This window comes from Otolemur garnettii, unplaced genomic scaffold (genome assembly GCF_000181295.1).
Source record: "Otolemur garnettii isolate 467f Iridium unplaced genomic scaffold, OtoGar3 scaffold00010, whole genome shotgun sequence".
In the NCBI taxonomy this organism is placed as follows: Eukaryota; Metazoa; Chordata; class Mammalia; order Primates; family Galagidae; genus Otolemur; species Otolemur garnettii.
The window spans coordinates 15,613,533-15,631,381 of NW_003852405.1; the positions used below are offsets into that span (position 1 = coordinate 15,613,533).

The 17,849-nt window shown below is 36.5% G+C and overlaps 1 protein-coding gene across 3 annotated transcripts in view; it reads right to left on the minus strand.

Annotated features, from left to right (window-relative positions):
- The window catches only part of FNBP1L (formin binding protein 1 like), a 101,451-nt gene that overhangs the window by 36,863 nt on the left and 46,739 nt on the right, over positions 1-17,849 (minus strand). For all 3 annotated transcript variants that reach the window (XM_023509781.1, XM_023509780.1, XM_012801714.2), the window contains exon 2: positions 14,502-14,617. In XM_023509781.1, coding sequence (XP_023365549.1) covers positions 14,502-14,617 — 116 coding nt within the window. The remainder of the gene's footprint in view (positions 1-14,501; positions 14,618-17,849) is intronic.

Genomic DNA, 17,849 nt, shown 5'->3' on the forward strand with positions numbered 1-17,849 from the left:
TGCATATTTCTTTGTCTTTTTTTAGTGTTTAATTTACGTTGTATTTTACAAAAGCATAAACATACAATAGTTTGAAAACTATAAAGAATCTGGTCTATTATCACAATTTTAGATGTACAGCTCTAAACTTTAAGCATTTTTAAAATAAATGGCCCTTCTATCTTTCAAATAAATCTTATAAAAGATCATTATCCGAGGGCGGCGCCTGTGGCTCAAAGGAGTAGGGTGCCGGCCCCATAGTGGGGGATTCAAACCCAGCCCCCGGCCAAAAAAACAAAAAAAAAACAAAAAGTAAAGAAATAACAAAAATATTTTTAATAAAAGATCATTATCTTAATTACACTTAATTCACTTTATTCATTTTAAACAATTATTTACTATGTGATAGGTACTGTGCAAGCCAATGGGAACATTAGAAATTAAAAGAGTACTCATCCTCAAGAGACTTACACACTATTGAAAAGATATAAATGTATACCAATAATTATCACATACAGCATGGTAAGGGGTATAATAAAGATAAACACAAAAAGGAATACCTAAAGGAAGTAGATAAAGAATAAGCAAGACACTGAGAAAAGAGTGCCTGCCATCAAGAAACTCAGTTATCACTGGTTGTAAAATAAAGTACTGGATGAAAGCATTACACCTCACATTTATGTATTTTTTTATCAAAAGACTTATTACTATTTAATACATCACTGCATAGCATAAGCACATACTTTATAAATAACTGTGCAGATATATTAAAAACATTTTTTACAGGTGACCAATAGAAAGTTCAGAGATCCCTGGACTACAGAAATCAAATGCACAGACACTTTTATAAAACACAATATGGCAAGAACAATAGAGAGTTCTGTAGAGAGGGTTTCCCTGGGGCAGGTGGGTAAGGTGGAATTTTCTGATTCCCTGACTGAGCCTAAGAAGTATTAAGCAACTAGAAAGCCCTGAGGGGTGGGGATGCGTAGGGTGGGTCCCAAATAGAGAAAGATCTTGAGCAAAGACACAGAAGGAAAATAAAAGTAATTTATGAATAACTAGGAATGGGACATCTCATGTTAAGGAACTCTAAACTACTCTTAACCAATGTTTCTTAATTATGGTTACCCGAAACACTGTGAAAACTCGATGCTATAAATGAATTAACTTGTTAATTCACCCAAATATCAGCAAAGCTACTATGGCTATGCATTAATTATTTCGGGTACCAGACAGACAGAAAGAAAAGGATGCGTCACAGCTAGCAAACTAGTAATTGTGCATGACCTACAGTCCTTTCTGAATGAGAACTCTAAAAAGAAGATGGGAAAAATATGATGACTAGAAGAGTTTATTAGAACAGGCAAATGCATAGAGACAGAAAATAGATTAGTGGAGGAAGAGGAAATGATTGCTAATGGGTACAGGGTTTCTTTTGGGGCTGATGAAAATGTTCTAACATTTGATAATAATGATGGTTGCACAACTGTAAATGTACTTAAAAACACTACTTTAAAAGAGTGAATTTTATGGCTTATGAACAATTAAGGCAAAAATTTACCAGTCATCTTATACTTCCTCAAGTTTTTCCCACCTTAAAGTGTTCAAGTCCTATAAATTCTATTTCCTAATTAGCTTTTTTTAATAGTAACTTTTATAATAAAAGGAAAACATTACACAGAGATAAGACCCTTCTTCTTCCCAGCTTTTTACTGCTTTGGATACAGATCTGTGAGGACAGGATGCTTGAAGCAACTGCAATATCTTGCAACCATGAAGACTACCACCAAGAGATTCCTGAACCAAGAGACTCATGAAAATACTCTGATACCAGAGAATTTTTTGGCTTTAGAATTCTAGAATTCTTTGCTTCCAAGCTTCTTGATATGTAAGAAAACTGTTACCTGCCACTGAATGCTTCATAACTGATAGTATAGAATAGCTAAATTAAAATGTCCAATAGAGATAAAAACTGGAAGTCTAAAAAAACTTCTGGGATCAAGATACAGACGCCAGAGTCAACATGTGTGAAGATAATTAACAAAACAACAGGAGGTACCATTTGTCAACCATGTATTACTTGCCGATCTTTATGCTAACCTCCTTACATATACATGTAATCATATGCTTACAATTCCAAGCAAGTATTATTAGCCTTAATTTACAGAACTCAGACACACTAAGTAACCAAGCTAGTAACAGGTAAAGCCAAAACCCACCACAAATCTGATTCTAACACTTGAAACAGTTAAAATAACGAACATGAATGAGGCTACTCAACAAGTAAAAAATGAGAAGGTGGCTAATGATAATTTAGAGATACTACACATATATTTAACAGAGAAGGACGGCGAGTTGCTTGAGATGATGAATAAAGGTAATAGCCAGGAAGATGAGAGGTAAACAAACTATGGCCCATCGCCTATTTTTGCAAGTAACATTTTATTGGAACACACCACACTCATCCCTGAGTGAGTGTATGTAGAAGTTCATGGCCACTTCTGCACAACAACAAAGGTGAAAGATGGCAGAATTGAGAAGTTGTGGCATATGGCCCATAAAGCCTAAGCTATTTATCATGTGGTACTCTATTTAAAAAATTTTACCAACCACTGATACACATAACCCAGAAAACCTAAGGTAGTATTTCACCAAAGATAACTTTTTTTTTTTTTAGACAGAGCCTCAAGCTGTCCCCCTGGGTAGAGTGCTATGGTATCGCAGCTCACAGCAACCTCCACTCCTGGGCTCAAGCGAGTCTTCTGCCTCTGCCTCCCAAGTATCTGGGACCACAGGTGCCCACCACAACACCTGGCTATTTTTTGGTTGCAGCCATCATTGTTGTTTGGTGGGCTGGGCTGGATTCAAACCCGCCACCTTAGGTGTATGTGGCTGGGGCCTTAGCCACTTGAGCCACAGGCACCGAGCCCAAAGATAACTTTTTTTAAAGACATTCTAAGAAGACAGAAAACAGTCAATTTATAAAAGAAATAATAAAACAGGTAACTAAAATATCCATGGAATTTAGCTATTAGCAAATGACTGATTAACTTAGCAGTGTAGTTATGGTAACCACAGTCTTCAACCTATAAATGGGTTATACTCTAGAAATTACTTTTAAAGTCAGTGGTTTCACAAACTCATGAATTATGTTCAATAAAAACAAGTCAAACTCAGGCAAAAAACATTTCATAGAATGGGTAGTTTCAAACTTTGGTTGCATTTTTGTATATTAACATTTTAAACACTGTTTAGGGTCTCAGGATAGAGTAGATACTCTACTTTCTTTACAATAGCCTGTGGCAAGCACACATATGTTTGTTAAAATGTTTCACACAGTTCCCAGCCTCCTAGCAGTCTGGCAAGATCACTGGGCCAGATCCCTGTAATAGTTTGAGTTCTGTGTAACTAGCAGGCTGAAGCATTTAGAGCTTGTGTACAAACCTCTGCTGAAGCAACTGAGAAAGCCTCACCATAAGCCGAAGATGGAAACAGAATAGATTCTTTAGTTACCACATGGTAACTAGAGAAGCAGTCATCTCAACTTGTAGCAGGCTTTGTCTGAATGAGAAATAAGCTTAGTTGTATAAAGTCTGTAGCATTCAGAATTTACTATTCCAGTATTGCCTAGTAAAACCTAAAATAACAGGTTCCCCACTGTCATGTCCATGACCTTGTGGTGGGGCTGGTCACAAATTAAGGTCCAGGAGGATTTATTTGATCCAGGACCATTCACCCAAGTCAATGAAAGTCAATCCTAAAATTTGTTGTAATTCTTGGGAAGATGTACCCTTTCTGCTGAAGTTGTTAAATGGCGGGACACAATCCTAGAGCCACAGGGGAAGAGTTTACCTGGGCATTAAACCAACAGAGAGAAAAGCAAAGTGTAGACAAGGATCTTTCCTTAACACTTCTCAAGTACATGGATCCCTGAACTTTTCAGTCTTAATAAGCCAATAAATTCCTCTCTTTGTTTAAATCAATGAGTCCAGATTCTAACACTTGAAAGAATTCTGACTACCGCAAAGTTTAACCACAAAAAGTCATAATATACATTAAACATAGCATAACACTAATTTGACCTGTAGCTTCTGAAAGAAAAAAACATATAAACACAAGAAAGAAGAGGAAAAAGAAAAATACAACTATCGGCTAGGCGCCTGTGGCTCACGTGGCTAAGGCGCCAGCCACATATACCTAAGGTGGAGGGTTCGAATCCCCAGCCCGGCCCGCCAAACAACAATGATGGCTGCAACCAAAAAATGGCCAGGCGTTGTAGCGGGCGCCTGTAGTCCCAGCTACTTGGGAGGCTGAGGCAGGAGACTCGCTTGAGCCCAGGAGTTGGAGGTTGCTGTGAGCATGATGCCATGGCACTCTACCCAGGGGGGATAGCTTGAGGCTCTGTCTCGAAAAGAAAAGAAAAATACAACTACCATTTGATCATGCAGGTTTAGTCCTAAGTGATTTTTTATATAATCCCTCTTGCCATCCTATATATAAAACTAACCCATCTACAGCTGACTCTTCCCCAACTCCAAACATCCAGAGCCCACAGACACCATACACAAGTCACTAAAGACTCCATTCAAGCCAACTCCATGGCTTGGAAATCTGTAGCCTGGTCTCGTTTCTTCTCATTTTCCACCAAATCAAAACTTCTATTTCAGGAAAACATATGTTGTAAAAGAAGACATTCCAAATTACTAACAGTACTCCCTTCTAGGCCAAGGAACTGGGAAAAGACTTGAATTAAATGTGCTCCAATGATCACACCACTGTTTTCATATCTTTTAAAATAACAAAAACATATAAGAAGAATTTATTTCCCCAAAGCTGCTGATCTTCAGTTGGGCTTTCTAAGAAGACAGTCTAAATCAGCAAAAAGTTACACCAAGGAGTGAATAAGTCCCACAAACCCCTGCTTTGCAGTTTTAACACAATTGAGTAGACAGCTCAAATATGTCAAAGTGATCTATCTTAAATATAATAAGTATAGAGCATTCAAGGTGTTCCTTAACTAAAAGCACTTTAATCAATTAATTTTTTTCAGGAAATGTGCCCTTAATGCCACTTCCCCAGGGTGCTATTTTTCCAAAATTTTCTCCTCTCTTCTAAATCCACATTCTCTAAGTTATAAATTATGATAGAAGTTAATATGTAAGATATGTTTTCTGTATGGTATTACAAATCAGGAATTAATTGAAATGAAGTTTTATATATATATTACATATATATAAAATACATATTACAGAAGTTCTAACAGATTTCATAGATATGCCGCTGTTGATGGGGAGGAAGGAGGGTTCATCGATATCCAAGAACCCTGGGGAAATTAACATTGCTCCTTCAGTAATCTGGGAAAGTTTCTAAATTTAACGGGGAATCCCCAAAGATTGTAGCAGTCTACACATTCTAATTGTATGTGCAACATTAAATATAAATATATATATTTTTAATTATTAAGTCTCATTTTTTTTGTCCATTCTAGTTGTGTCATGTTTATATTCATTTTGAGGTCTTACTGAAAATTACAAAATATTCCAAATAATTTCCTAAAACAATTGACTTTTATTAAAACTATATTTTGCAGTTAAATACTGGAATATAAAATATTTACAAAATCTTAAAAGAGTGTGAGAATCACCTCTACACACTTTCAACCTTTTAATATTTCAGAGGCTGAGTTCTAATTACTGTTTAATAAACAATCAATACCCTATTTATTTACAAAATGGAATATAAATCATACCATTTTTTCTGGCAAAGAGTATTAGGAGGGACTTAAGACTAATTGACTAGCATCCCTTATCTTAACCTATTTAAGAGCTCAGATCAACATAAATGGCCTTATTTGTGTGCTAAGTGACGCAGAGACAGAAAACCAAATGTAGCCGAACCAATGAGATCCCTTTCTAAAATGTTTAAGATCCTGGAGCTGATACAACTTTGAAGCTAGTCTGGGAATTGAATCTGAGACATACAACTGGCACTGTTAGTGACAGCCATGTGGAAAAACCCAGTCTGCAGCCCCCAAAAAAACAGGAAAAAAAAAAAAGAAAAGAGAAGAAAAGGAAAAAGACAACAGGTACTTTGGGCTGTGTTTCAGATACTCTCTTTCTTATTTCTTTCTGTGACCTAGCAGTCTTCTAGTAGCTTGACTATTCAACTTCTTTAAAAAGAAATTAAAATTAAAAAAAAAATTAAAATCAATAAAAGTAATCAGTAAATTTCTCTTATCAATAAATTTCCCATTATGCTTAAATTAGCTCAAGCTGGAGTATTCATCACTTATAAAATCTTCTCTCACATGTGGAAAATATTTTAGCATAAAAGATATCCATATACAAAAGAATAAAGGTGGACCGTTACCTTAAACCACAAACAAAAACCAACTGAGAATGCATCAAAAACCTAAAACTACGATACTCTTAGAAGAACATGGTGAAAGATTCATAACATTGCATTTGGCAATGGTTTCTTTGATAGGACACCAAAAATGCAGGCAACAAAAATAAAAATAGATAAATTAAACTATATCAAAATTTAAAACCTCAGTGCATCAATCAACAGAGTGAAAAGGCAAACTACAAAATAGGACAAAGAATATGCAAGTCATATAACTGACTAAGGGTTAATATCCAGAATATATAAAGAACTCCTAGGGGTGGCACCTGTGACTCAAAGGAGTAGGGCACCAGCCCCATATACCAGAGGTGGCAGGTTCAAACCCAGCCCTGGCCAAAAACTGCAAAAAAAAAAAAGAACTCCTAGAAGTCACCACCACCAGCAAACAAATCAGTTTAAAAATGAGCAAAGGACTTGAATAGATATTTCGCCAAAGAGAAACAAATGGCCAATAGGCATATAGAAGATGCTTAACATCACTAATCATTAGGGAAATGCAATAACGTCTTGCCTCATAGCCATTAGGACTGCTACCAGCAAAATAATCAAAAATAACAAGTACTGGCAAGGATATGGAGAAATTGGATTCTCTGTGCATTGCTAGAGGGAATATAAAATCTTACGGCCACTGTGAAAAATACTCTGTCCATTCCTCCCCAAAGAGTCAAACACAGAGTTAATGTATGATCCAGAAGGACATAGAAGGGAATAGTATTCAGGCTTAGAAAGGAAGGAAATTCTGATACATACTACAATAGGAATAAATCTTAAGGACATTATGAAGTAAACTAATCACAAAATACTGTATGATTCCACTTATATGAGGTACCTAGATGAATAAATTCTAGAGTTTAGTTACATAACAATGTGAAATACCTAATACTACTACATACTTAAAAATGGTTAAGATGGGAAATTTTATATTATGTATACATATTTTACCACAATTTTTAAAACACTAAACTAAAAAAAGTCACGATCCCATAAATTACTACATGATATTAGAATAAATTCTGGATATATTTGTTTTTTAAAAGAACATGCTTCATTCTCAATCTTTATACCTCTACCATTGGCAGACGCTGAATAGATAGACGACATGAAGAAATAAGAGAGCTTAAGTATTTATGCCTAAAAGACCTAAGGAAAGAAAACCACACAAGCTTCTTATCTTTATGGAAAAGTATACAACTAGATCTAAATTTATAAGTATATAATTTATATTCTAATCAAATTTCTATAATTGTTACATTAAAAACAGATGTGTTTGTTGGAAAACACGTTACACAGTCTTTAGATGATTTTTATCTCCAATAAAATTTGTTATAGACTCAAGGATGTACTAGATAATAATAATAGAAAAAAATTCTCAAGAAAGAATTATTCATTCTTTCTATGCTGAGAAGCAATGTAATGCAATGATAACATAATGCAAAACTCTGTAGCCAGATTTGAATCGGTTACCTCTTTCTCAATCTCTCTATACCTGCTTCCTAATCCATGAAATAGTACTGACACCTCATTAGGTTTGTAGGAAAATGAAACATGTTGATATGTGTAAAGCAATCAGAATAATACTGATACATTAAGAATTAAGTACATAGGGCAGGCACCTGTGGCTCAGTGAGTAGGGCGCCAGCCCCATATACCGAGGGTGGCGGGTTTAAACACGGCCCCGGCCAAACTAAAACAAAAAATAGCCAGGCGTTGTGATGGACGCCGGTAGTCCCAGCTACTTGGGAGGCTGAGGCAGGAGAATCGCCTAAGCCCAGGAGTTGGAGGTTGCTGTGAGCTGTGACTCCACAGCACTCTACCAAGGGCAATAAAGTGAGACTCTGTCTCTTAAACTCCCCCCCTCCAAAAAAGAATTAAGTAAATACCAATAAAATATTTGCTGTATGCCAGGCACTGTTCTAAGAACTAGAAATAAGTAATGAATAGGATAAACAAATAATATGTTTGAATATAATATACTATAGAGATTATATTCTAGAATTAAGAGGTAAAAATTATTAAGGGAATAAATGATCTGATACAGGTACAGATATTGTACTCAGGCAGACTGAGTAACTCCTAAGGACCGAAAATAATAATAGAGTTTAGCCCATAGTTCAGGGGCTCGGGTGCCGGCCACATACACCAGGGTTGGCGGGTTCGAACCCAGCCCGAGCCTGCTAAAAACAACGACAACTACAACCGAAAAAAAAAAAAAAAAAGCTGGGCATTGTGGCAGGCGCCTGTAGTCCCAGCTACTTGGGAGACTGAGGCAAGAGAATCACTTAAGCCCAAGTGTCTGAGGTAGGTGTGAGCTGTGAAAGTTTCCACAGGATCCAATTCTATAAAAAAAGGCAATCTAACCTTCAAAACACCAGAAGAGCTCCTCCTGCTTGCATCCTGGTGCCACTTTTAGGGTTTGCTATAGGAAGCAGTTGATCAAAACCTCAGGGGAGGTCAAGTAGTCAAGAGTTAAACAATAGCAGACCAAAGAATAAAAGTAATCCCCATTTTTCAGAAAGTCAGTACAAAGATGGACTCCTGGGGGTTCTTCTGAGCTAAACAGAGTGACATAGAAAGCAAATTCTGATAAAGAGGCACACGAAAGTAAAAAGTAAGAAGAAAACAGAGACTAGTTACCTTTGGATTATTCTGTGTCTAAGCCTACCTAAATATTTGACACAGCTCTTGGTAAACTAACAACCTTATCACAATGCTGAATGTTAACACTAAACTCCAGTATTAACACACTGTTGATAGGTCACAATAACTTGTGTTTTCATATCTAAACATTGTTGACCAATCATGAGTTAACTCATGTTTGCACTTATATTAGCTATTGCAATTTTTAAAACATGGGGTAATGTAGAATATTGTAAAAGCTTTCTTGATCGTGTCAGTGGAATAATAACCAGTGACATGGGATAGTTTCAATGTAAAACTGACGGTCAATGATGTGTTAATATAAAGCAAAGTTTTAGCATATGGTCAGAGACCCTAATGTCTAAACTAAACCAAAATAAAGATCATTCAATCATTTATTCTTTCAAATACATTCATTCACTCTGCTCTAGCGGTACTAGCTGTATCACCAGATGTGATATGGGTACAAAAGTACATATAACACACGGTCTATGATCAAAAGGAATTCCAAGAGATCTGCTCTAACAAAGTAAAGGTTTCCTGTCTTCCAGTCTACTTCTCTTTCACTATACCACTCTGCCACATGTGATATAAAAATGTATGCTCTGGAATAGAGACTGGGGAATATAGTTTCATATAGCAATATTTCTGTAATAGAACATAATACCAAAATTATTTTTACTGGAAAAAAACGATACATATCTATATAAGGTTTCTATTTGTACTTAGAAAAGTTAGTTAATTTCTGCCATACACATACAATATTGTAAGTTTATCAAAATAATGACTGATTTCAATTGTTTCTACCAAGTAATCTGAAGTCACATTTAGTTATGAGTTAAAATGGACATGATTCAATTATTTATACATCAAAACATGATTAGATTCTTTATTTTCTATCTATTCCTATCGTCAAATGAATACCAAACATCAGTACCAAAAACCAAACTGAAGTTAAGCCAGAGCCATCAAAATATAAGAACAGAAGAATAAAGGAAGAAAAGAAGAAAATAATCTGGGGGCACCAAAGACGACTCAAAGGAAAAATATGCTGCCTCGCTATGAAAGAAATTATGCTCTGCAGTAGCAAAAATAGGAGAAGTATACCAAAAGAATTTTTCCCATTAAAGAAGAGAAAATAAGGCAAACCTCTTCCCTTTGGACAAAACACATACTGCAAACAGCAGCTGATAATTTAATCATGTACTAAGTAATTACCTAAATCTCAAGTCTAGGAGGAGAAGAGGGTTAGTTTCAAATTAAACATCCCTCCTCCCAACTCTTCCTTATTCCTCATACTTCAACACTGTCCAACAATCCTGCCCTTGGTGAGAATCACTGCTATTGTGAGCCATTGTAAGAAGGAATATGTGCCAAATTCTTTAAGTGTGCAGCATCCCTTAAAAGATGCAAATCACTGACCTAGACCACCTAAAACCCCCTTTTGACTATAAAACTGTATTTTTCTTAACATGTAACTGTAGTTTCTAGCCACCCTTGCTTCACTGAAGTGGTATTCAAATCCCTTTTTTGCAAATATGTGATAACTAATGGTGATTATCAGTCTCAGAAAAGACATACAAACAAGTCTGCCATTTGAGATGAGTTGTTAATCTAGCAAAGTATTGGCTATTCAGAAATCTTTGAAGGCTGAGTTATCCTGGACAATTAAATATTCTAGATTGTTTATCTTATAAATTATTAATTTTTACTTTATAATTTTTGATAGGACTCTCTTTTGAAGTATGCCATTGTCTTTGCAAAAGAACAAGTGTTTTAAATTACAAAAGTAATATACAATCATTGAAAAGACATCAATTCCACCGGGTGTGGTGGCTCGCACCTCTAATCCTAAAACTTTACGAAGACAAGGCAGGTGTATCACTTGAGCTCAGGAATTCAAGACCATCTGAGCAAGGGTCTAAAAATATACAGGCATTGGGACACCTGTAGTCCCAGCTACTAGGGAGGCTGAGGCAAGAGGATCTCTTGAGCCCAAGAGTTTGAAGTTGCTGTGAGCTATGGTACCAAGGCACTTAACGTAGGGCCACAAAGTGAGGCTCTGTCTCAAAAGAAAAAGACAAGACGTTAATTCAAAAGTATAGGAAATAAAACATTCTTTCCTTTTCATCTCCCTACTCCCATTCCACAGGGATAATTCACTGTGAAACAATTTAGGGTGTATCCTTCTAGACATCTTCAAAATACATACAAACTTTATACATAACTGTATACATAAACTCAAATAAACAATAAGACCTTACTGTACATTCAGGTTCTGAAATTTGATTTTTACACTGATAAGGTTTAAATATGCTAGTATACCTCATTCATATTTAAACTGTATATGCCATATATTTTTCAGCATTCTTTCACTAATAAGCACTTTTAGGCTACACTCCTTTTTTTCCTGCAATACACAATTTCGTGCATGTATCTTCTGCATACTTGTGTTTTTCTGCAGCAAAGTTTAGAAATTAAAATGCTTGATTCAAGGATGAACACCTTTTTTATTTTGAGTTACACTGTTAAATTCCTTGTCTTCTTTAAAATAATCTGCTGAACTCTTTTCTTTAGGACCAGGTTCATTCTTACCAATATTCTTTCTTTTTTTCTCTGCTCATGTAATGATCCCTTTGGGGCTACAGAAGTAGATGGTACTATTCACTTCTTGCTATGGTTCCCCACCAAAACTCATACTGAAATTTGATTCCTAATGTAGTAATACTGAGAAGTGAAGGCTAACTAATGGGAGGTGTTCCGATTATGAGAGCTCTGTTCTCGTGGAAGTAAGTGGTCACTTAGTTTTCAAGGGAATGTGATTAGTCCTCCATGTCATGATGCAACACAGAAGCCCTCTTTAGAAGCCAGGGCCATGCCCTTGAACTTCCCAACCAACAGAACTGTAAGTGAAATAAAACTCTTTCTTTAAAAATTACCCAATCTCAGGTATTCCTTTATATCAAAACAAAATGAAGTTAAGACACGCCTACATTACATTTCATGTGTGTTTGTAATTTCTTTTTTTTTGAAACAGAGTCTAAAGCTATTGCCCAGGGTCTCTACTGAGATCCTTTTGACTCAATTTTTCTATTTTTAATAGAAACAAGGTTTTGTTTTTGCTCAGGCTGGTCTTGAACTTGTGAGCTCAAGCAATCCACCCGCCTTGGGATTACTGATGTGAGCCACCATGCCCGGCCTGTTCGTGTAATTTTTTAATCTTTTCCTTTATTGTTTGTCACTTCAAACTGCCATCACTGTACTGCCTATAGAACTTCTTCTCTTCACTTTTATAGGAAAACTTGGAAACTAGAGAATTTAATATGCTAACATTGAGATGTTATAAACTAAGTAAAATTTTTAATTGTCCACACATGAGATTTGATAAATGCTATTTTAACCCCTGAGCGCCCTTTTCATGCTTCTAGATTCTACAGTAAGGTTCCCAGATCATAAGCGTTAGATTGGTGAAGATCATATTGAAAGCACCTTGTTGGAAAAAAAAAAAAGGCAAATGGATTTTCCAGTAAATATCATAACAGCACGTACGTCACTGTAAAATTATACATAATCTGTTCAGTATACTGGTCTATTCCATCCTTACACACAGTCTGTTGGTTCCATAGACTAGTATAGAGAACCCCTTCAGTAACTCCCCCTTTCATTCTGCAACTACTATCTTAAATTTATTTTGAGTAAGTATCCTTTCCCAGTCATTACCTAATGTGGAGCCAGTGATTCCACATTAGGTAATCTTACATCTTGTACATGGTTTGGAACTTCGCAGCCCCCACTGTCCCTCCTCTCACATATTGTTACAGGGCCCTGAGCAAGCACACCCTGCAGAAACAGAAAGATTTGAGTTGCAAAACCTTGAAAACTCCCAGTGTAGATGCAACACCTGCTTTTCTTAAAAGCCCTTTGTGCCCACTTACCCACTCCCTATAGGCTCTAATCTAGCAAACTTTGCTTCTGTAACTGCTTTGCTCTTAGAAACCCCTCCCCCTTGAAAGCACAAGTTTAAAACCCTGCTCCCCCACTTCTCTGGGCCCAGAGATTCTTTCTGGTATGAACCCACTCTCGGTGCCAGCTAACAAAGGACCCTAAAACTCAACTGGCCTCAGTGTGCTGGCATAATTCTCTGTAATTCCACTGGCATTTGGGTACAACACTATGAATCAATATTACCATCTCAGTGTATTGTCCAGGATAAGCATATAACATAGAACCTAACCGGAGCCAGTGTAACAAAAAGAGACCTTTGATAGGATTTCTCCCTTCTTCTCATCCCCTCTTCCCTTCTACTTTCTTCTCTTTCTGCCTCTTCCTTTCTCCTCCCTGAAAGGGACAATAGAGAAGACCATCTCTGTCCTTCCCCAGGATGCGGGGGTATAGAGCTATAGAATCTAGAGCTAAGGGAGTGGAGACCTGAGAATAAAAGGAAAACAAGGGTACAGAGCCAAGAAATGGGACCAGGAGATATCTGACCCCTGAATCAAAATATACCACAACTTTTTAGTCATTTGTGCTTGTTTTGACTAAATTTTTGTCACCTGCAATATAAAGAATCCTGAGCCCTAAAGCTAGAACCTTATACAGATCTTTAGTCTTTACACTTCAAGTACCATTTTTATTAAGTGCCCATAACACTACTTATCAAGTTGTGATCTAAGCAAAATCTAACATTAATTCCATTAAGGCTAAAATTTTTCCTTTAAAACTTTTGCCTTCTAACACATATTCTAAAAATATATCTGAATACTGACAGAAACTCAGCTCAGCACACACTCAATTTTCAAGGCTTACAAATTTTAAGAAAAGAGAAACTCTGAGGAAATGTTCAATATTGGGAAAGATTACCAAAGTAAAAAATTACAAAAATGGCTCAGTGCCTATAGCACAGTGCTTATAGCACCAGCCACATACACCAAGGCTGGTGGGTTCGAAACCGGCCCAGGCCAGCTAAACAATAACAACTGCAACAAAAAATAGCCGGGAGTTGTGGCAGGCACCTGTAGTCCCAGATACATGAGAGGCTGAGGCAAGAGAATCACTTAAGCCCAAGAGTTGGAGATTGCTCTGAGCTGTGACACCACAGCACTCTACCAAGGGCAACACAGTGAGACCCTGTCTCTAAAAAAAAGAAAAAAAAAGAAAGAAAGAATGAAAGTGTAAAACACAGAATAACCCCTAGGTATTTCTTTTTCCTGGCATTTTGCTCCCTGATTTAGGATTTTTAAGTATCTTTCTGGAATGAAAGCTACTCAAGATCTAGCTAGCCAATATTCCTTGTAGTATACTACATTTGAAAATGATTTAATTAAATCAATCATTAAAACAAACCAGTTACCTAATTCAGTCTAATTCTGATGAAAAACATACAACTGACCCTCTGGGATACATTTATCCAACATTCATTCATTCAACTATTTAAACATGGGATTTCATTTCCGAGAACTGAAAAAAATTTAACTTACCTCAATTGTTTCGCATAGTTCTGTTCAATTTCTATCCTCTCTTTAACAAATTTGGCATACCGTTCCAAGAAGTCAATTCCCCATTGTGTATGCTTGTCTAAGCTGTCGAACTGATCCTAGAAAAGGAAGATTAAAACATATTTTTAAAGTCTCAAATTTTATCCACAAATATTTTAATGAGCTTCTGATTTTTGTTCAGCGAAGTAAGGAGGTATAAAAGGAAAAACCTAGGCCAATCTGTTGATCCGCACTCACCTCACCCTAAGACCTAGAAATACATTTCTAAGAATAAATCACACTACTTTATGCCTAGATACCCCTTTGCAACAGCCTCCCTTCACCACCTTTTTCTAATCAACTCTTATTCCCTCCGTTGAGAGATCACCCGTTCCTAGCCACTAAACCACCAGGGATCCCCCTTTGAAATTCAGTTACACCTGAAAATTCAAATACACTTGAGTTCAAGTTATGGGACCTGTCATTAACCATATGTCTGACTACTGAGCAATTCATCAAGACTCTTCAAACCTTTTCCATCTTAAAATAGGAGTCCCAACACCCACCCCATAGGACTGTGGTGATATTACTTGAAATGTTCTTTAATGCAGTAAACATGACACTAACAATATAACATTATGGCTGGCCTACAAGATTCTATCAATCCTTAAAAACATCCCCTTCTACCTGCTACTAGAGAAACTATCATTTCCCCTCAAGAATTATCTGCAAATGGACTAGTAAATGGTGCTCTCTCCCACTTACATATCAAAAGTCTACAATACTAAAAAATATTCAAATATCATTCCTTTCTGTACTTCCAAGATATTTTTAATCACTGATGGTTTAATCATGTTTGTTATTTTCAAATGAATTCCCTTCCTTTGCCTTTATTCTCTTTCCCCACCTTAAATCATTTTAAAATTCTATTCCTAAGGCAAATTCTATCTAAACAGCACAGACAGAATTCATCAGGCCGTAGCTTGGTATTACTACTCTAATTCTATTCTTCTAAGCAACTTTCTGATTTGAATGCAGCAAGAAATGCACAAACTTAATCTGAACAGTATGTCCTATTATAAATTGAAATTCTTTTTTAAATTGAAAAACTCTTGATGAGAAAGAGTTCCAAAAAGAATACTCTGAAGCTGAAATAATATTCTTTCCTTTTCCCAACTGCTTCAAAGGTTTTTCTTCCCTAAATCATCTTCATCAAATATTACGTCTTTATCCTTTAGATAAAGTATCTGAATTTTTAAAATTACAAGCCCCATTAGTAAAAAATCCAAACAAATACCTCTACTATAAGTATATTTATTTATATATTAAATGACATTATACTATAAAATTGCACAGTTATGAAATTCAGAAAAATGGAAATTTAAAGCTATAAGAATGAAAGACACTTTATTTAATACAAAATTTTTTTATTAATGTAACAAAAGCCTTTGGGCCATGACTTTTAAAATACTATTACCAATACTTCTAGTGAGTACAATGAATCAATATGCTTCAGTATTTCTAAAATCCAGGCTTAACACTTAATGGCAAAATAATCTGAAGGTCCTGGTTCTGTTAACAGTTCTACACTCTTAACATCTAGCTTTTAGGGAAACAAAAGGCACATAATAAAGGTACAAAGATCTCAATGGAAAAAAAAAAATCCCTGTTGCCTATACATCAATTCATTTTCAACCCCGTCCACCAAGATGCAAAGATTTATGTAATAAATTTTGCAACAAATTTCCTTGATGTTAATTTGTTATTTTTACAAACTAATCAGAAAATATTGCACCTTTATATTTTTTAACAAATAAGTTCAAATCCCACTGAAACTGACAGTGATAGTTAATTTTATGTGTCATCTTGACTGAGCTACAGTGCCCAGATATTTACTTGACCAAATATTACTCTAGATGTTTCTGTGAAGGTGTTTATTTTTATTTATTTATTTATTTGGACACAGAGTCTCACTATGTCGCCCTCAGTAGAGTGCTGTGGTGTCACAGCCCACAGCAAACTCCTGGGCTTAAGCAATTCTCTTGCCTCAGCTTCCCAAGTAGCTGGGACTACAGGCACCCTCCACAACACCCAGCTATTTTTTTTTTTTTTTGTAGTTGTCATTGTTGTTTGGCAGCCCCCAGGCTGGATTTGGACCTGCCAGCTCTAGGGTCCGTGGCTGGCGCCCTAGCTGCTGAGCTACAGGCATGGAGCCTGTTTGTGGATCTGTTAATGTGATATATCATGTTTACTGATTTGCATGTGTTCAACCATCACTGCATGCCTGGGATGAATCCCCCTTGATCATGGTGAATCATCTTTTTAATATGTAATTGAATTTGGTTTGCTAGCATTTTGTTGAGAATTTTTGACAAGGTCTTTCTCTTTTGTCCTGGCTAGAGAGCAGTGGTATCATCATAGCTAACCTCAAACTCCTGGACTAATGTGATCCTCCCGAGTAGCTAAGACTACAGCCACACACCACCATAGCTGGCTTATTTTGCTTATTTTTTTTATGAGATAGGGGTCTGCACAGAAATCCTAAATAAGTTTGGAGAGATTCCATGTTGGTTAATATAGCCACAGACTGAAAGAGCGGAGCAACTCAACTCTACAGGGACAGGAGGTCCTGTGCTCTGGAACTCTGCAAACCTCACTCTACCCACTCTTCATCTGGCTATTTATCTGTATCCTTTATCATACCTTCTATAATTAACTAGTGAAGTAAATAATGTTTCCCTGAGTTCTATGAGGCATAACAGCAAATTATGGCACCTGAGAAGGAGGTCTTAGGAACCCCTGACTTGTAACCAAGCCAGTCAGAAGTACCAGAGGCCCAGGACTTGCGACTGATACCTGAACTGGAAACGGTCATCTGGGGTCTGCACCAACTCTAGCTAAATAGTGCTAAATAGTGACAGAACTAAAATAAATTTTAAGACACCTAGTTGGTATCTAGGGAGGTGGAGAATCTGTTGTTAACACATTTGAAGTCAGAACAGTCTTCCCTTTGAGCAAGGACACACCTAACTGTGTCTGCCATCACACGTTAGCGTTTTCTTCTTTCAGACTAAGAATTCCCTTTAGCATTTCTTTTAAGACAGTTCTGGTGGTGGTGAATTCTCTCAGGTTTTGTTTGTTTAGAAAAGATTATATTGCTGCTTAATATTCAATGGATAGTTCTGCTGTGTACAATATTCTGGGATGGCAGAGGTGTTTTCCTTTACCTTGAAAATGTCCTACCACTCCCTCCTGGCCTATATGGTTTTTTTTCCATTAAGAAGTCTGTTGCGGCTTGGTGCCGCTCAAGCAGCTAAGGCGCCAGCCATGTACACTTGAGCTGGCGGGTTC